The sequence below is a fragment of the Bombina bombina genome, chromosome 5 (assembly GCF_027579735.1).
Source record: "Bombina bombina isolate aBomBom1 chromosome 5, aBomBom1.pri, whole genome shotgun sequence".
NCBI lineage: Eukaryota > Metazoa > Chordata > Amphibia > Anura > Bombinatoridae > Bombina > Bombina bombina.
In genome coordinates, this window is record NC_069503.1 from 969,022,617 (window position 1) to 969,042,063 (window position 19,447).

The 19,447-nt window shown below is 37.1% G+C and overlaps 1 protein-coding gene across 1 annotated transcript in view; it reads right to left on the reverse strand.

Moving 5' to 3' along the window:
* CNGB3 (cyclic nucleotide gated channel subunit beta 3) overlaps positions 1–19,447 on the reverse strand; it is a 195,196-nt gene that overhangs the window by 80,170 nt on the left and 95,579 nt on the right. Inside the window, exon 9 of the mRNA XM_053715907.1 lies at positions 4,804–4,945. Coding sequence (XP_053571882.1) covers positions 4,804–4,945 — 142 coding nt within the window. The remainder of the gene's footprint in view (positions 1–4,803; positions 4,946–19,447) is intronic.

Below are 19,447 nucleotides of genomic sequence, written 5' to 3' on the forward strand. Positions count from 1 at the left end.
AAGAGCAAAAGAGGGGGGAGAGAGAGCAAAAGAGAGGGTGAGAGAGAGTGCTCAAAAGACAGGGGGGAGAGATAGAGCAAAAGAGAGGGGAGAGAGCACAAAAGAGAGGGGGAGAGAGAGAGAAAGCAAAAGAGAGGGGAAGAGAAAGCAAAAGAGAAAGGGGAAAGAGAGAAAAAGAGAGGGGAGAGAGAGAGCAAAAGAGAGGGGAGAGAGAACAAAAGGGAGGGGGGAGAGAGAGCAAAATAGAGGGGGAGAGAGCAAGTGGTGGGACCGATGTACTGCAAAAAATGGACAGTGTTCACAGGCTTTAGGCGAGAGTAGCACTTTTTTTGCTTCATTGACTGATATGGGAGAATACCTTAAAGGGCCATAATACCCAAATGTTTAAACACTTGAAAGTGATGCAGCATAGAGGTAAAAAGCTGACTAGAAAATATCACCTGAGCATCTCTATGTAAAAAAGAAAGATATTTTACCTCAAAAGTTCCTCAGTAGCCACCTCCCATTGTAAAGGATTTCTAAGCAGCATTTTAGTGTGTATGTCCCAGGACATCTGAAGGGATGAGCATTGTGCACTCTCATATTATTTCACCAATCAGGTAAAGGAAGCTTACTATGAAATCTCATGAGATCACAGTAAGAGTTCATGACCTCAGCACTGCTGATGCTGATTGGCTGCTGTTCATTTCTTCATTTTTTTTTTATTTTTACCTGCAGCTGGGAGCAGGTGAAGTATAACTTTTTACACAGAACTTAGTCTGCTGAGCTGAGTAAATTGTGAGGTAAAATATCTTCCTTTTTTACATAGAGATGATCAGGTGATATTTTCCTGTCAGCTTTTTACAGTTATACTGCATCAGTTTCAAGTGATTTAGCATATGAGTATTATGTCCCTTTAAGGTAATAGCAATATTCTAAGTTCACCTTTTTGCACGCATCGGTTAACACAAAAAGGAAAACTTTCAATTTATACGCCAAGCGCTACCCGGCGCTCGTAAAAACCTTACTTCTAGCGGAGTTAGCTTGCGAACGGGAGCGTTAAATACAGCTCCACTTGTAATTTGGCCCAATAATTGTATGTAAATCATTCCATTCCATAAAAGTTAATTTTAAGATTGTTGAATATTGATTTTAGGATTCATAGAAAAATTTATATTCCCTATGATTTTTATGCCAACTCATACAGTATATTATTATGTTTTTAGGGAGCTTTGCACTCTTCCTTTTTTTAATATTTTTATAGTTATTTGTAACAATATTATTGTTATGTAAAAATATAAAAAATAATTGGAGTAGATCTCTCTCTGCTTAACTAGGATGATCATTCAGAATTGACAGCATGACAGAAAAGGATTTAATGACTGATTTTAGACCGCTGAAGTTAGCATGTGTTCTATATAGGTTACAGGGTTTATCAAACAGAATAAACTGAATACCCAAGAAATTAATGTACTTGGTATTAACGTTAGTTTATGAATGATAGATCTAAGTCCTGAATGATGCCTAAATAATGCTTGAAGGGCATTAACAACTCTACAACATGCACGTATAAATAACGGTGCCTAATACAAACAGCGGTGTTGCAGCCACTGTTCCCTCTAAGGTGTGCATGTGTGCTTGAGCATAACTTTTTTAGGAGTGCACACCTTTTAAGAATTTGCACAGCAGGAGCAGGTAATATTTTTTTTCTGAGGGGGTTAATATTTATTATGGTGGTTGTCTGGGTTCCGGCCTAAAGGATTGTTTCCCTAACCGGCACTACTTATTTAGAGCGGAACGTTTTTAACTAGGAAATGTAGAGGGCAGAAACTGAAGCAAACTGTGAAGCTGCTCTTGAATATGTTTCACTGCCCTTGTGCCTATTCTTCAGTCTCTGTTATTGGGCCCAGTTCTCAAAAAATTGCTGACATGGAGAGAAATAATCAGCTTATTTTACTGAGCACTGTATTGTAAAGTAATTGGGGACCATTTATTATGTGTCTGGCGGACATGATCCGCTGTAGCGATCATGTCCGCCAGACATCGATAAATGCTGACAGCATACGCTGTCAGCATTTATCATTGCACAAGCAGTTCTGGTAAATTGCTTTTGCAATGATACCCCATGCAGATTCTGCTAGCAGGGGGTGTCAATCAACCCGATCTTATGCGATCGGGTGGATTGATGTCCGCCGCCTCAGAGGGGGCGGACGAGTTAAGGAGTATCGGTCATAAGACCGCTGTTTCTTAACTCCTGTTTCCGACAAGCCTGAAGGCTCGCATGGAACAGATGTATTTGACCCCATTAGGGCCATGATAAATCGGCCCCATTGTCTCTACTTCAAATAAGGAACATTAGTGAACTTCCCTTAAAGAGACATGAAGTCAAAATGAAACTTTCATGATAGAGCAGGCAATTTTAAACTTTCATTTAATTAATTTTATACTTCCATTAACAAAATGTGTGCAGTCATTTTATATTTACACTTTTTGAGTCCCCAGCTCCTACTGAGCATGTGCAAGAATTTACAGAATATACTATATGCATTTCTGATTGGCTGATGAATATCACATGATACGCAAGGATTGGAAATAAACATAACTTTGAAATTTGTCAGAACATTTTGTTACTACTCATTTGAAGTTCAGACTAAGCGCTATTGCAAAGTCTTTTTATCATATATTGGTTGATTATACAACTTTACCTAATGGTGCATGTACCTACTGTGAAGCTACATATTGTGCCAGTTGGCCGGTACTGGGTCAGGAACCACATATGCAAGGTAGGGCTTTATCTGCCATAATACAATACATTAGTGTAAAGAGCTAGCTAAGGAAGTGCTGCTTTGTGCTTATCCAAGACCATTTAATTATTTAATAAACATTGGGGTATTACTCCATTCTTACAATCTTAAAATCAGTACACTAACATGTCTCATTCGGTTAAATACAGGGTCAAGCACTTGTGTTGCTATACAAAGATCATTCTATTTTATTTTGTCAATTTCCATACATTCTGCTTTCTTCCAGAAATATATATCTTAAAGGGACAGTCAACACAAAAATGTGTTATTGTTTTAAAAGATAGATAATCCTTTACTACCCATTCCCCAGCTTTGCACAACCAACATTATAGTAATATACTTTATAACATTTAAACCTCTACATTTCTGCCTGTTTCTAAGCCACTAAAGACAGCCTTTTATCACATGCTTTTTTATTTGCTTTTCACAACAGGGGAGTGCTAGTTCACGTGAGCCATATAGATAACATTGTGCTCACGCCTGTGGGTTGTAGATGACACTGCACTAATTCTCTTAAATGCAAGTCAGTAGATAATAAATAAAAAGTAATGTGATCAGGGGCTGTCAGAAGAGGATTATGTATTGGGTACTTATAAAGCATGGCTAATCACCCATAAGGGTCTCAAGGCGCTGCTCATTTTATTGACCTCGGAAGGATGAAAGGCTGAGTGGACCTCACGGGGATCAAACCTGCAACCCTTGGGTTGCTACAGAGCTCAGCCACAGTGCCTTAGCATGCTGAGCTATCTGTCCGGCTTATACAAGGTAATCACAGAGGTAAAAAGTGTATTGACATAACCATCTTTTCTGTGCAAAACTGGGGAATGGGTAATAAAGGGATTATCTATCTCTTTAAGCAATACAATTTTTTGAGTTAACTGTCCCTTTAAAGTACACTTATTTTCTGCTTCAGCTTTATTGTGTTCTAAGGGGCGAGCTACAAAACGTAGGTCCTGGCTTTTGCTTGAGTTCTAAGCCTAAGATACTTTAAAAATAGTTTTTTTCTTCACTCAATATAAAATTATATATATACATTTGTAATGAAAAACAGATATTCATTTTGTTTACACAAAACAAGTATCTGAATGAGTGCACCAAAGAGATTTAAAGAAAACAAAATAATACTGATAAAATCTGTCAGTATGCATTCAATTTCTTTAGATTACCCTTAAGGGGTTAAATACGTAGCTCTAGCATGCTGGAGAGCCACAATACCCCAGATCCATCTTCTCAAAGCCTCAGGCCTTGCTAAGTCTCCTATTAGCGAGGCCCAGGGTGCTGAGAAGAAGGATCAGAGTTATCGCGGCTCTCCAGCACGCAAGAGGTAAGTATGATGCTACAATAATAAACACGACAATTGTATTTAAGTATTACATAATACAAGAAATATGACGTCATATAATACCATTGAATATAAAAGAAACAACACAAAATAACAAAACATTGGACAGAGTATGCACTATGAGAAATTAAGATTAATGGTATTCAATGGATATGAAATCCAAATTTTTCTTTCATGATTCAGAGCATGCAGTTTTAAGCAATTTACTCCTATTATCAAATTTTCTTTGTTCTCTTGGCATCTTTATTTGAAAAAAATTAGCCACCAATCAGCAAGCGCTACCCAGGGTTCTGCACCAAAAATGGACTGGCTCCTAAGCTTACATTCCTGCTATTCAACTAAAGATACCAAGAAAATGAAGAAAATTGATAATAGGAGTAAATTAGAAAGTTGCTTAAAATTACATGCTCTATCTGAATCATGAAAGAAAACATTTGGGTTTCATATCCCTTTAATAATCTTATATTAGAGGTCCACATAACAAATTTTGTACCATAAAGGTGGAGATCCCAATGCAAATACATCATTTTTCTAAGGAACCAAAAGAAAAACTTTCATAATCACAAAGTGACTATTGTGGTATGCTATGAGGAAATTTAGACAAAATATAGGAATCCCAAAAAAATGATATTTTGAGGTAGTAGTATTCCTCTAATAATGATTCTATAGTTTTATTACCTGTCCAATTAAACTTGAGAAGACAAAGACACCAGAGAAATAATTCAATAGTTGAAAAATGATCTCAAATAATGTCTGAGGTTCAGCAAGTCCTCCAATTGTGATTAAGGTACGAACTGCAAAGTAATAACATCTGAGGTACCTGGTGATAAAAAAAAGACATCAGAGATTTTGAAACCTAAATATTTATTAAACATGTTGGTATCATAAAAAGGGAATTAGTTTTTTTTAACTTACTAGTACTTTAACTTGTTCATTATCATTCCTGTAGCATTACATTAGACATAAAGGTTTATTCTCAAAAGCAAAATGATCCATAAAGATCTATCATTATTGTATGGCCTTTCACAGGACTATAGATGGGTTCATTTTTCATTGAGAACTTGGTATCTCACAGAGTTGTGTTCGGGGCATCAGGGTTCCTCACTTTCAATCCTTGGAACACACTAGCAGGCCAGATTGCTAGAACTGCTGAAGTACAGTGCAGGTGCTGACAGATGGTAGTTAACTAAACTACTATCATACGGCTAGATTTGGAGTTTTGTCAGTAATGACCCGAAAAACTAACGCCGGCTTTTTTCTGGCCGCAGCATAAAAATAACTCTGGTATTGAGAGTCCACATAAAGGCTGCGTTAGGCTCCAAAAAAGGAGCCTAGAGCATTTTTAACGCAGCTTCAACTCTTGATAGCAGAGTTGCTTACGCAAGCGGCCAGCCTCAAAAACGTGCTCGTGCACGATTCTCCCATAGGAAACAATGGGGCTGTTTGAGTTGAAAAAAAACCTAACACCTGCAAAAAAGCCGCGTTCAGCTCCTAACGCAGCCCCATTGTTTGCTATGGGGAAACACTTCCTACGTCTGCACCTAACACTTTAACATGTACCCCGAGTCTAAACACCCCTAACCTTACACTTATTAACCCCTAATCTGCCGCCCCCGCTATCGCTGACCCCTGCATATTATTATTAACCCCTAATCTGCCGCTCCGTAAACCGCCGCTATTTACATTATCCTTATGTACCCCTAATCTGCTGCCCCTAACACCGCCGACCCCTATATTATATTTATTAACCCCTAATCTGCCCCCCTCAACGTCGCCTCCACCTGCCTACACTTATTAACCCCTAATCTGCCGACCGGACCTGAGCGCTACTATAATAAAGTTATTAACCCCTAATCCGCCTCACTAACCCTATAATAAATAGTATTAACCCCTAATCTGCCCTCCCTAACATCGCCAACACCTAACTTCAATTATTAACCCCTAATCTGCCAACCGGAGCTCACCGCTATTCTAATAAATGTATTAACCCCTAAAGCTAAGTCTAACCCTAACACTAACGCCCCCCTAAGTTAAATATAATTTAAATCTAACGAAATAAATTAACTCTTATTAAATAAATTATTCCTATTTAAAGCTAAATACTTACCTGTAAAATAAATCCTAATATAGCTACAATATAAATTATAATTATAATATAGCTATTTTAGGATTAATATTTATTTTACAGGTAACTTTGTATTTATTTTAACCAGGTACAATAGCTATTAAATAGTTAAGAACTATTTAATAGCTAAAATAGTTAAAATAATTACAAATTTACCTGTAAAAGAAATCCTAACCTAAGTTACAATTAAACCTAACACTATACTATCAATAAATTAATTAAATAAACTACCTACAATTACCTACAATTAACCTAACACTACACTATCAATAAATTAATTAAATACAATTCCTGCCTACACTTATTAACCCCTAATCTGCCGACCGGACCTGAGCGCTACTATAATAAAGTTATTAACCCCTAATCCGCCTCACTAACCCTATAATAAATAGTATTAACCCCTAATCTGCCCTCCCTAACATCGCCGACACCTAACTTCAATTATTAACCCCTAATCTGCTGACCGGAGCTCACCGCTATTCTAATAAATGTATTAACCCCTAAAGCTAAGTCTAACCCTAACACTAACACCCCCCTAAGTTAAATATAATTTAAATCTAACAAAATAAATTAACTCTTATTAAAAAAATTATTCCTATTTAAAGCTAAATACTTACCTGTAAAATAAACCCTAATATAGCTACAATATAAATTATAATTATATTATAGCTATTTTAGGATTAATATTTATTTTACAGGTAACTTTGTATTTATTTTAACCAGGTACAATAGCTATTAAATAGTTAAGAACTATTTAATAGCTAAAATAGTTAAAATAATTACAAATTTACCTGTAAAAGAAATCCTAACCTAAGTTACAATTAAACCTAACACTATACTATCAATAAATTAATTAAATAAACTACCTACAATTACCTACAATTAACCTAACACTACACTATCAATAAATTAATTAAATACAATTCCTACAAATAAATACAATTAAATAAACTTGCTAAAGTACAAAAAATAAAAAAGAACTAAGTTACAAAAAATAAAAAAATATTTACAAACATAAGAAAAATATTACAACAATTTTAAACTAATTACACCTACTCTAAGCCCCCAAATAAAATAACAAAGCCCCCCAAAATAAAAAAATGCCCTACCCTATTCTAAATAACTAAAGTTCAAAGCTCTTTTACCTTACCAGCCCTGAACAGGGCCCTTTGCGGGGCATGCCCCAAGAAGTTCAGCTCTTTTGCCTGTAAAAAAAAAATACAATACCCAAGCCCCCCAACATTACAACCCACCACCCACATACCCCTAATCTAACCCAAACCCCCCTTAAATAAACCTAACACTAAGCCCCTGAAGATCTTCCTACCTTGTCTTCACCTCCCCGGGTTCAACGATCTGTCCAGAAGAGCTCCTCCGATGTCCTGATCCAAGCCCAAGCCCCCTAATAAAATAACAAAGCCCCCCCAAATAAAAAAATGCCCTACCCTATTCTAAATAACTAAAGTTCAAAGCTCTTTTACCTTACCAGCCCTGAACAGGGCCCTTTGCGGGGCATGCCCCAAGAAGTTCAGCTCTTTTGCCTGTAAAAAAAAATACAATACCCAAGCCCCTCAACATTACAACCCACCACCCACATACCCCTAATCTAACCCAAACCCCCCTTAAATAAACCTAACACTAAGCCCCTGAAGATCTTCCTACCTTGTCTTCACCTCACCGGGTTCAACGATCTGTCCAGAAGAGCTCCTCCGATGTCCTGATCCAAGCCCAAGCGGGGGGCTGAAGAGGTCCATGATCTGGCTGAAGTCTTCATCCAAGCGGGAGCTGAAGAGGTCCATGATCCGGATGAAGTCTTCATCCAAGCGGGAGCTGAAGAGGTCCGTGATCCGGATGAAGTCTTCTATCAACGGCATCTTCAATCTTGTTTCTTCCGGATCCATCTTGCAGACCTCCGACGCGGAACATCCTGCTGGCCCGACGGACTAACGACGAATGACAGTTCCTTTAAGGGACGTCATCCAAGATGGTGTCCCTCGAATTCCGATTGGCTGATAGGATTCTATCAGCCAATCGGAATTAAGGTAGGAAAATTCTGATTGGCTGATGGAATCAGCCAATCAGATTCAAGTTCAATCCGATTGGCTGATTCAATCAGCCAATCAAATTGAGCTCGCAATCTATTGGCTGTTCCGATCAGCCAATAGAATGCGAGCTCAATCTGATTGGCTGATTGGATCAGCCAATCGGATTGAACTTGATTCTGATTGGCTGATTCCATCAGCCAATCAGAATATTCCTACCTTAATTCCGATTGGCTGATAGAATCCTATCAGCCAATCGGAATTCGAGGGACGCCATCTTGGATGACGTCCCTTAAAGGAACCGTCATTCGTCGTTAGTCCGTCGGGCCAGCAGGATGTTCCGCGTCGGAGGTCTGCAAGATGGATCCGGAAGAAAGAAGATTGAAGATGCCGTTGATAGAAGACTTCATCCGGATCATGGACCTCTTCAGCTCCCGCTTGGATGAAGACTTCATCCGGATCATGGACCTCTTCAGCTCCTGCTTGGATGAAGACTTCAGCCGGATCATGGACCTCTTCAGCCCCCCGCTTGGGCTTGGATCAGGACATCGGAGGAGCTCTTCTGGACAGATCGTTGAACCCGGTGAGGTGAAGACAAGGTAGGAAGATCTTCAGGGGCTTAGTGTTAGGTTTATTTAAGGGGGGTTTGGGTTAGATTAGGGGTATGTGGGTGGTGGGTTGTAATGTTGGGGGGCTTGGGTATTGTATTTTTTTTTTACAGGCAAAAGAGCTGAACTTCTTGGGGCATGCCCCGCAAAGGGCCCTGTTCAGGGCTGGTAAGGTAAAAGAGCTTTGAACTTTAGTTATTTAGAATAGAGTAGGGCATTTTTTATTTTGGGGGGCTTTGTTATTTTATTAGGGGGCTTAGAGTAGGTGTAATTAGTTTAAAATTGTTGTAATATTTTTCTTATGTTTGTAAATATTTTTTTATTTTTTGTAACTTAGTTCTTTTTTATTTTTTGTACTTTAGCAAGTTTATTTAATTGTATTTATTTGTAGGAATTGTATTTAATTAATTTATTGATAGTGTAGTGTTAGGTTAATTGTAGGTAATTGTAGGTAGTTTATTTAATTAATTTATTGATAGTATAGTGTTAGGTTTAATTGTAACTTAGGTTAGGATTTCTTTTACAGGTAAATTTGTAATTATTTTAACTATTTTAGCTATTAAATAGTTCTTAACTATTTAATAGCTATTGTACCTGGTTAAAATAAATACAAAGTTACCTGTAAAATAAATATTAATCCTAAAATAGCTATAATATAATTATAATTTATATTGTAGCTATATTAGGGTTTATTTTACAGGTAAGTATTTAGCTTTAAATAGGAATAATTTTTTTAATAAGAGTTAATTTATTTTGTTAGATTTAAATTATATTTAACTTAGGGGGGTGTTAGTGTTAGGGTTAGACTTAGCTTTAGGGGTTAATACATTTATTAGAATAGCGGTGAGCTCCGGTCAGCAGATTAGGGGTTAATAATTGAAGTTAGGTGTCGGCGATGTTAGGGAGGGCAGATTAGGGGTTAATACTATTTATTATAGGGTTAGTGAGGCGGATTAGGGGTTAATAACTTTATTATAGTAGCGCTCAGGTCCGGTCGGCAGATTAGGGGTTAATAAGTGTAGGCAGGTGGAGGCGACGTTGAGGGGGGCAGATTAGGGGTTAATAAATATAATATAGGGGTCGGCGGTGTTAGGGGCAGCAGATTAGGGGTACATAAGGATAACGTAGGTGGCGGCGCTTTGCGGTCGGCAGATTAGGGGTTAATAAGTGTAGGTAGGTGGAGGCGACGTTGTGGGGGGCAGGTTAGGGGTTAATAAATATAATACAGGGGTCGGCGGTGTTAGGGGCAGCAGATTAGGGGTACATAAGGATAACGTAGGTGGCGGTCGGCAGATTAGGGGTTAAAAAAATTATTCGAGTGTCGGCGATGTGGGGGGACCTCGGTTTAGGGGTGCATAGGTAGTTTATGGGTGTTAGTGTACTTTAGAGCACAGTAGTTAAGAGCTTTATAAACCGGCGTTAGCCCAGAAAGCTCTTAACTACTGACTTTTTTCCTGCGGCTGGAGTTTTGTCGTTAGATGTCTAACGCTCACTTCAGAAACGACTCTAAATACCGGAGTTAGAAAGATCCCATTGAAAAGATAGGATACGCAATTTACGTAAGGGGATCTGCGGTATGGAAAAGTCGCGGATGAAAAGTGAGCGTTAGACCCTATGTTGAGTGACTCCAAATACCGGCGGTAGCCTAAAACCAGCGTTAGGAGCCTCTAATGCTGGTTTTCACGGCTAACGCCAAACTCCAAATCTAGGTCATAGAATGTGATCCTGAAAATTTGGCATGTTAGTGGGCCTGATAACAGGAACTGAGGAATCTTGGCTTACATTTTTAGATGTGAATGAGAGACAAATAACATACAATATATATATATACGTTTATATTTTCTACATTGTATTTATTTATTTTAGATTTTGAATAAAAAACATTATTATTATTATATTTATATAGTAAAATGCATGGTCATATTACATACAAAGGTCTACCCTGGCCATGAACTTCAATCGGTAGTAAATACTCTCCAAAGTAGAGGGAACATTTCCAGAAAGCAGTTAAAGCCAGAAAAGTTTTGAGGAGGGAAATAATGAAGCAACGTTTTTACTTTGTAACGAGTACTTGAAAGTAGAAGAAGAAAGTTTAAATGAGGATGAGTAGAGCGTTGGAACTAAAATATTCCAAACTCCTCCCTTAATGAAAAGATCCTTCAGTCTTTTTGAGATTCTTAAGTTACTATCAATTGGAATGGAGTGAGGGTGCTAGCTATAGCTGAAGGAATAGTTTGTGTGCTTTAAAATTGAGTAAAGGGTGTATTTCTTTGAATTTTTTAGATTTTTTAAGTGAAGTGTATATGGATATTTTATCAAATATTATTCATGATCCATGTAAAGTGCAAAGTGCTTTAGAAATGTTGTATGTGAATCCTCTTATTTCACAAAATTATAAAAAAAAAAATTTGTGTAGAAAATAAGTGTCCTATATAGTGCATTAAGTTTGTTCAAATTACAAAATATATATATTGATATAAGTTATATAATAACCGTTTATATAGTTGGTGCCATGTGCAAAAAATTATCCGATCAATTAAAAAACAATATTTGTGAATAGATTGTTAAAATCCAATTAATGTAACTAAAAGCTGAAAAAAGGCCCACTCTAATATATATATAAAAGTAAACACAATTTATTAAAAAGTTACGATTCCAATATTTAAATAAATAACCTCATCTGCTGTGGGACGTCTCCCAAAATTCATAAACACAGTAATATATTATATTCAATGGACACAATTAATATATGTTATTGTAAGCATGCCAGTATGTCACACAGCGGTCCTAATATTGAATGTCACTCAGTGACTTTGGCGTTTTCACCATAGGACTGTAATAAATAAAATTTCAGTTGATACTTTTTAAAAAAACTGCCCTTAGTGCTATGCACGCAGTTATATTGTAGCTTATTAATACTTTGTATTTCCCAGACAAAAACAATTCATGTAGTGCACCATCGTTAGAGTTACCTTAATCACTTTTTTGATAGCAGCTCTTTTGACAGTATACAGTTTGTCTTATACCTTATTTACTTTGTTGTAGACGCGGCTCCTCTTACAGCTTGGCTGGCTATATTCTCAGCTCTGCCACGTAAAATCGGCATCTGACGTCACACTCCCCAGTGGGAGGGCGCAATACAGTGGTTCTTCTTCACAATTTTCTCCGGTGGTATCTTAATTCTCGGATATCAGTATAGTGGAATTATACAAACTGCCCTTAGCGCTGTGCACGCAGTTTTAGTATCCAGAGATTCAGATGTTCAATAAAAAGGTGCAAAATAAAAATAACCCGAGTTATATATGAAATCTGGTCTTTAGATTGACAACATTAAAAGTTCATAAAATATATATGCAGACAAGTCACACATCTCGACGCGTTTCGCTCTAAACAGAGCTTTATCAAGATGCTTGTGACTTGTAATTATTCCTTTTTAAATGTCCCGCTTGATCCTGATTGGTCAATTCTGATTATTTTTAAAGGTGGAATTTTCAAGATAACTCATGCTGGTGCTTTTGTTATCTTCTGGTTCTGTTTTATTCATATAAGGTGGAAATGTTCTTAATGCTTATTGCAAGTGTCAGTATCTAAATTCAAACATTGAAGTTTTTCATAGGGCCATTACTTACAAGAGAGAATTTCGTCCAAAAAACATTTTTTTGACATACTGCATGCATCGAAATTGTGTCACAGAAGATAGAACTAAATACAAATAATTTCTAGTGAACTCTAAAACGTGCTTAGAAATTATCCTTAAAAATATTATGTTTTATATTAGGGTCATAAAATAAAAAAATAATAATAATAATACGAGCAGTATTATAATTTGGCCATATATCCTAATACACCTTATTTAATCATCTGATTAAAATATTCTAAAAGGATCTGAAATATCAGTAGATAGGTGATATCGAAACGGACATATATTCGGAAATTAAAATTAATTAGATTGATATGAAATATCTTAATTTAACTATGTGTATATATCTTCATTATGTTGAGAAGGTAGAATAAGTTAAAATAGAGATGTATTTTAAAGGTAGCAGTTAAAAGTATTCTCCTAAATTATTCAAAAAGAAATGGGTAAAGGTCTAGTTCAGAGTTTAATCCATTCGGAAATAATGTGTTGTATTTGTATATTAGTTCGGCTTCTTTTATTAGCAGCTTTTTTTCTATGTTACCTCCTCTCCAATTTCTGTTTACTTTTTAATTCCCCAATATGACAAATCTTTAGTGTTACTATTATGCACAGTTTTAAAGTGCTTGTAAAGGTGGGTATTGTCAATACCATTCTTGATATTATTCAGATGTTCCCATATCCTGTATTTAACCATTCTTTTGGTCTCCCCAAAATAAAACAAATTGCATGAACATTTTAAAATATATATTACATTTTTTGTAGAGCATAGAAGAAGAAACTATGACATTATGAGATGCAAGATGAAGGGTTTGTTGCTGTATGTGGCAGATGTAAAAGGAAAGAGGTGAGTTTAGAAAAAATAGGGATGGATGGGTCTGGAGGAAATTCAGGACCATAGGTCATTAAAATAAAAGCACTTGAAATAGTAGCATACAAAATACTGAAATGGTGCAATTAGTGTTTGCCAGTCTGTTGCTTGAAATATATTTAGACACCTTTTTTTTACAAATAAATATGTCAGTTATACCGGGTGCATGAAGGTAGAATGAATTTTAGTGAAAGCGAAACAATTTGGAGCTGCAAGATGGTGGCTGTGTTTCTTTTGAAGGTTCATGAAGACAGAAGTATTAGCAGAAACTCTAAATCTGGAGCTGTACTCTGTTTCAGTACTGGGCAGTCTACAAAGTGTAAACATGCTCAAACTAAAAGGACAAAATACCAAGTATACAAAGTCCAATCATACTTTGTGCCTCCTCTATGCAGTGATATGGAGATGGGATGTGTCAAGGGTAAAGCTTTATTAGTTTCTGGAAAATGAGACATTTATCCTGACTGGGGGAAGCGGCAGGGTGTATAATGGGAAGCCCTCACAGCAATATTTAATGACATTTAATAATATTCCATAATAAACTTGAAAGCAATTCAAGTTAAAGTGCCCTGTAAACTGTAAAACTTGATTTATATGTGATTCACTGTGAGATGCTACATTTCAGAGAATCTCATTACTTTCTAAGAGAAACAACTTGCAGCTCTCAGGGGCTTCCAGGTCCGGGCCTCTTCTGGAAGGTCTGCAATCGATTTTTAAAGGGACAGTCTAGTCAAAAATAAACTTTCATGATTCAGATAGGGCATGTCATTTTAAACAACTTTCCACTTTACTTTTATCATACATTTGTTCTCTTGGTATTTTTAGTTGAAAGCTAAACTTAGGTAGGCTCATATGCTAATTTCTTAGCCTTTGAAGGCTGCCTCTTATCTGAATGCCTTTTGAAAATGTTAACAACTAGAGGGCATTAGTTCATGTGTGCCATATAGATAACATTGTGCTCATGCCGTGGAATTACCTAGGAGTCAGCACTGATTGGCTAAAATGCAAGTCTGTCAAACTTAATAACTGAAATAAGGGGGCAGTCTGCAAAGGCTTAGGTATAGGATAATCACAGAGGTAAAAAAGTATATTAATATAACTGTGTTGGTTATGCAAAATTGTGGAATGGGTAATAAAAGAATTATCTATTGTTTTAAACAAAACAATTCTGTCCCTTTAAGGTTTATTTTGCAACAAAGTTTTTATTATTTATACTAAGATTTCAGTTTATCTTAAATAATAATCAAAATGCTCCCGGGTCCCTTTAAGAAACACATATATAGCAGTCATTTTTCATTTATTTTAAAATTCTGCATTGCACAGTTTAATTGACAGATTCTAGGTTATCAGGCCTTTAACAGTGTGAAGCCATTTAAACCTTGTCATGCTGAAATCTTTCATTTAATATGTGAATTGCCACCTTTTAAACTTTCCACAAACATCTTTATATTTTATTTTGTTGTTTCCCATTTTAAATGCATACCAATTTTCTAGATCATCAGATATAAATGGGAGCCAATTTACAATGATTGCTTTGTTTCTTTTTTCATTTGTATAGAAAACCGCATTGGAATTAATTGTGAAGCAAATGGTCCAAAATATAGCTGCATGTGAAAATAAATGTGCAAATGGATTGACAGAGCCTAAAGATTTAGTTCAAAAAGTGGGTTTTTTTTTCTATGCAGATGATGAAAAATACATGCAAATCATTTATAAAAGCAGCTAGAAAAACACTGAACTATGGGCTATGGTGGAATGTGCTGCTAATGCTCACGTCAGGCCCTCTGGCACTGAAATAAACAAATGCTTTTGCAGAGTAGAATACTAATATAAAAGCTTCTTTACATTTTAGTAGATTGAGAATATAAACTAAGACAGAGTCTCAGGACTAGATAAGGATTTGTGCTTATAGAGCAAATCTAGCATACTTTTAAAGGGATATTAAACTTTGCTCCTTTAATAAAAAAAAATAATTCAAAGTAATCATAAAAAGAAAGAGATTGTGTTAAAAACAGCAAACAACTTACTTGCATTCTTGCTAAGGGGCCGATTCTAAAAATTTTTTTTTTTATTTTTTTTAAATATTTTTTATTGGGGTTAACCAAAATAAGTACAGACATTATACACCAGTAAAAGACAACAGTACAAGTTACAGGGTCTGCACAATGTCAGAAGAGTTACACACATACGAAAGTATAGAAACATCACGTTCTGCAGCATTTTAAAATCTTTACAACATACCCGACATACTAACTGTGTCAAGTAAAGAGCATCAATATGATCATATGCAGAACTAAAAGAAGGAAACAAACACATTTAAAACCTAATTTTTTCTTATTTTTTTGAAATTTCTATACTCTGTCTAGGCGCCCCTTAACATGAACAAAAATGATAAGATAAGCATACCCCAGTTAGATATTAATGACCACTCTTAGGTCATAAGTGTTGAATATAAATGAGGGGCAAGGATTGGGGAAAAGCATCAGGGACACTCTCGGATCCATTCCAAACAGGAGTACAAAATAGATGTAGTAATATCAAGGGGCTGTTATAGGCAGAAAAGGACAAGGGAGCATAATATCTAAAACAGAGTAACAGCCCCCTGGCAGGGCCGCCATCAGGGGGTGACAGGGGTGACAGGCAAGAACTAAAAAAAAAAAATATATATATATATATTTTTTTTTACATTTTGGCAGCCACCAGTGGGTACTACAGCAGAGTGCTAACTGAGCATGGGAAATGTTATTACAAGGAGTAAAGTATTGGCATTTGAGAGGATTTCTGAGTGTGCACTAAACCACTATGCACAGTGTAAGACAGACTTGGCACTTTGTTTGTAGAGTGTGTGCCTGAGTCATATGGCTGATCACTTTCATTTGCAGAGGATGTAGGAATTACTTAGCAAATATTTTTTATTTCTTTGTGCAATTTAAGATTGTAACTTCAGTGTGGTAGTAGTTGTATGGTGGGGCCAGGGGTCCATAAAAACACATTTTTTTTAGCAGCAGTGTATTTATGATTATTTGACAATGCTGTAGAAATTCTATATTTAAAACCATGCACAAATGTTTCCTCCTCAATACACAAATGATATATATTACATTCCAGTTTACTGCCCCTTTATGCAAGGACTTTCCAGATACAAGGAGGCATGTTATCTAAGATTTTTACATCTGTATAACATGTTATACTCTCAGACATAGATTGCTCAGTGTTGGAAATGAGACAGGTTAACTTAAAACTGTTCAGTTTACTCTACAGCTGACTTAATTTTGAAATGCATACCAACAAGCTTAAATCCTGCATTTAACAAGATCTAATGGTATGAGTACCACAGCTTATGGCTCCACCAAGACCATATAGAGTACAGCATTTTCAAAATCCACAAGTACAGCTGACAGATGGGAACAATTGTAGACTATATTTGAAATGGTGCTCCTGGTTGGGGAAAATCGGGAAACTATCAAACAAACATATGTCAACCTTTTAAAAGTACTTTTCTTGGGGGCGGAGCCTGGAGCCGTAAGGAGATGGAGGAATAGTATCTGAGCTCCGTGCAAAACTGCTAACTATCTTGGCAGAGAGCAGCAACTGGGGACATTTATCGCTCTGGCTGAAGGATATGGAGAAGGGGTGAACCCCCGGAATACAATTGTTAGAACTGAGCAGAGCCCGGAGCTGCAGCATTGCCGCACAGTTACAACCCGCTTAGCAGAGCCGGTCGCCATCTTGGCCATGCGGTGCTAGGGCACAGTCATCAACGCTAAAGTAAAGCCTCATCTGCAGCACTGTGTCCCTAACTGTAGCCAAAATCTTGTGAGAGCACCGGACAAACATCGGCCGTTCGGGCGGATGCAATGTACTGAAAAAACTTAATCTGAGCACTACAGCAAGCAGAGCGGCCTACGCAGGATAGAATGTGAACCTGCTCACAGTGAGTTAAATTGCGGGGCACACACTGGGACATATATGCGGCAATGATAAGCCGTTTAAGACAGTATTAGCAGCGGGGGAGCTAGCAGGAGAGAGCACAGCCCAATCGATGAGAAAAGGCATAACAGTATGTGTGAAAGGCACATTGCTTAAACTTAGATACCATTCCCTGGTTACATAGATAGCTGCAGTACGGAAGGTGTAAAGAGACATCCAGGCAGAAGGCAGGGATTTAGACATGTTACACTAATGCAACAATAAGAAGTTAGATGTTTGATCTGCCCTACTCTGCAAAAGACTCAGATATATGATAGTGACACAACACCTTGGAGCCTAGCATGAAGGAATTTGTTAAAAACCTAATTCCACATGAGGTCTGAAAAGCTTCAAGGGTCATAATAGCAGCACTCATTAAATAGTTACAAGGGTCTCAGGTCAATAAAAATTAGAACTTTACCCACACTAGCTGTTGAAAACGGAACCTAGGCTTTTGGCTTTTAATATATCTGCAATATATTGCCAATAGGGAAAGTCTGAATAAGAAGTGCATTCTCTGGAGCTGGAAGCAGCATACTTTTCAACAACCCCCAGCCACCATGTCAGTCAGAAAACAAAATAAACCCCTACAAGTGCCCAAACCTCCAGCTGCTAGCTTGTTCTTTAAGCCTATTAAAGGAGATAAAATACAAGATTCTCAAAACGCTGCAGCAGAGGAAGAGGCTGACTCAGACACTGATTCCCAGTTAATGGAAGAGGATTCTATACCGGCAACGAAAGCTGATCTCAGAACCTTGGTTTCCAAGCAAGACATTAATTTGAACTTTCAGAAAATGTGGGAGGAGTTCGATATGCTACAGAACACAGTGACCAGCAGCCTAACAGACATAAAAAATGACATTCAGGAACTGGGGACCAGGGTAGCCTCCCTGGAAGAATCAGAGACTTCTACTTCAGCAGATTTATCCAGTTTAACACAACAAGTTGCCTCTCAGCAATTAATAATCAGCAATGTACAAGACAAGTTAGAAGACTTGGAAAATAGGAGCCGCAGATGCAACTTACGACTGAAGGGAATACTGGAATCTGTTTCTCCTACTGAGTTGCCTATTTACCTGCATCAATTGTTTCAAGCAATCACTGGAGAGGTAGAAGATGGTAAATTTCAACTAGAAAAGGCTCACAGAGCACTACGTGTCAAGCCTAAAGATGACGCACCCCCTAGGGATGTCATTATCAAAATGTCACAGTTCCCTGATAAAGAAGCCATACTACAAGCTGCCAGAGCACACCCAACGTTTAAGTTCCAAGGAACAGTGGTACAATTCTACCAGGACTTGTGCGTTAGAATGCTCCAAAGGCGAAGTCAACTGAGACCCTTAACTTTGCTTCTAAGGAAACATCAAATCAAGTATCGTTGGGGCTTTCCGTTCGGCCTCCATGTTCTGCACGGGGGCAAAACAATAAGCTTACGAGAAGTATTGGAGATTCCAGAGGCCTGTAGTAAGCTTCAGCTAGACCCTCCGGACGTCACACAGCTATCATCACCAGAAGATAGACCACACCAAAGCTCAAAATCAACCTCACAGCAGAAACAACGTTGGTCTAAAGTGACAAAGAAAAAGGTCAAATCGTGATAACTCCTTCATGCTAACTTTTGTTTTTTCCAGCAGGTTCTAATTAAAATAATGCTTTGGAGGACTTTTCTGGATGTCAGGGCCGCAGGTACTAGTAAGTGGATAGCCTGCTGAGCTGATTTCTTCCTGCTTTACTATCTTTAGCCATAACAAATTATCTATTTTCCCTATCAAAGGGAATGCTTATTAAGATATATTTAAGATGATATAAGGCTTAACCGAAAGACTGTCCTCTGAGGTGACTATCTCACTGGGTCATCCAAGCCCAGACACGAAAGACATCTATCTCTCATAGAGTAGAAGGTCGCTTGTTTTTGTTCATTGCCTGATGCAATAAATAAAACCTAGAGTTTAGCTAACAGCAGTTGCACCAAGAGGTGCCTTTAAAAATTACTAACTTTACTAAATGGTTCAAAATGTTTTTAGTTAATGATGGTTCTTTTTTTGTTGTTTTTATTTCATTGTACTGCCT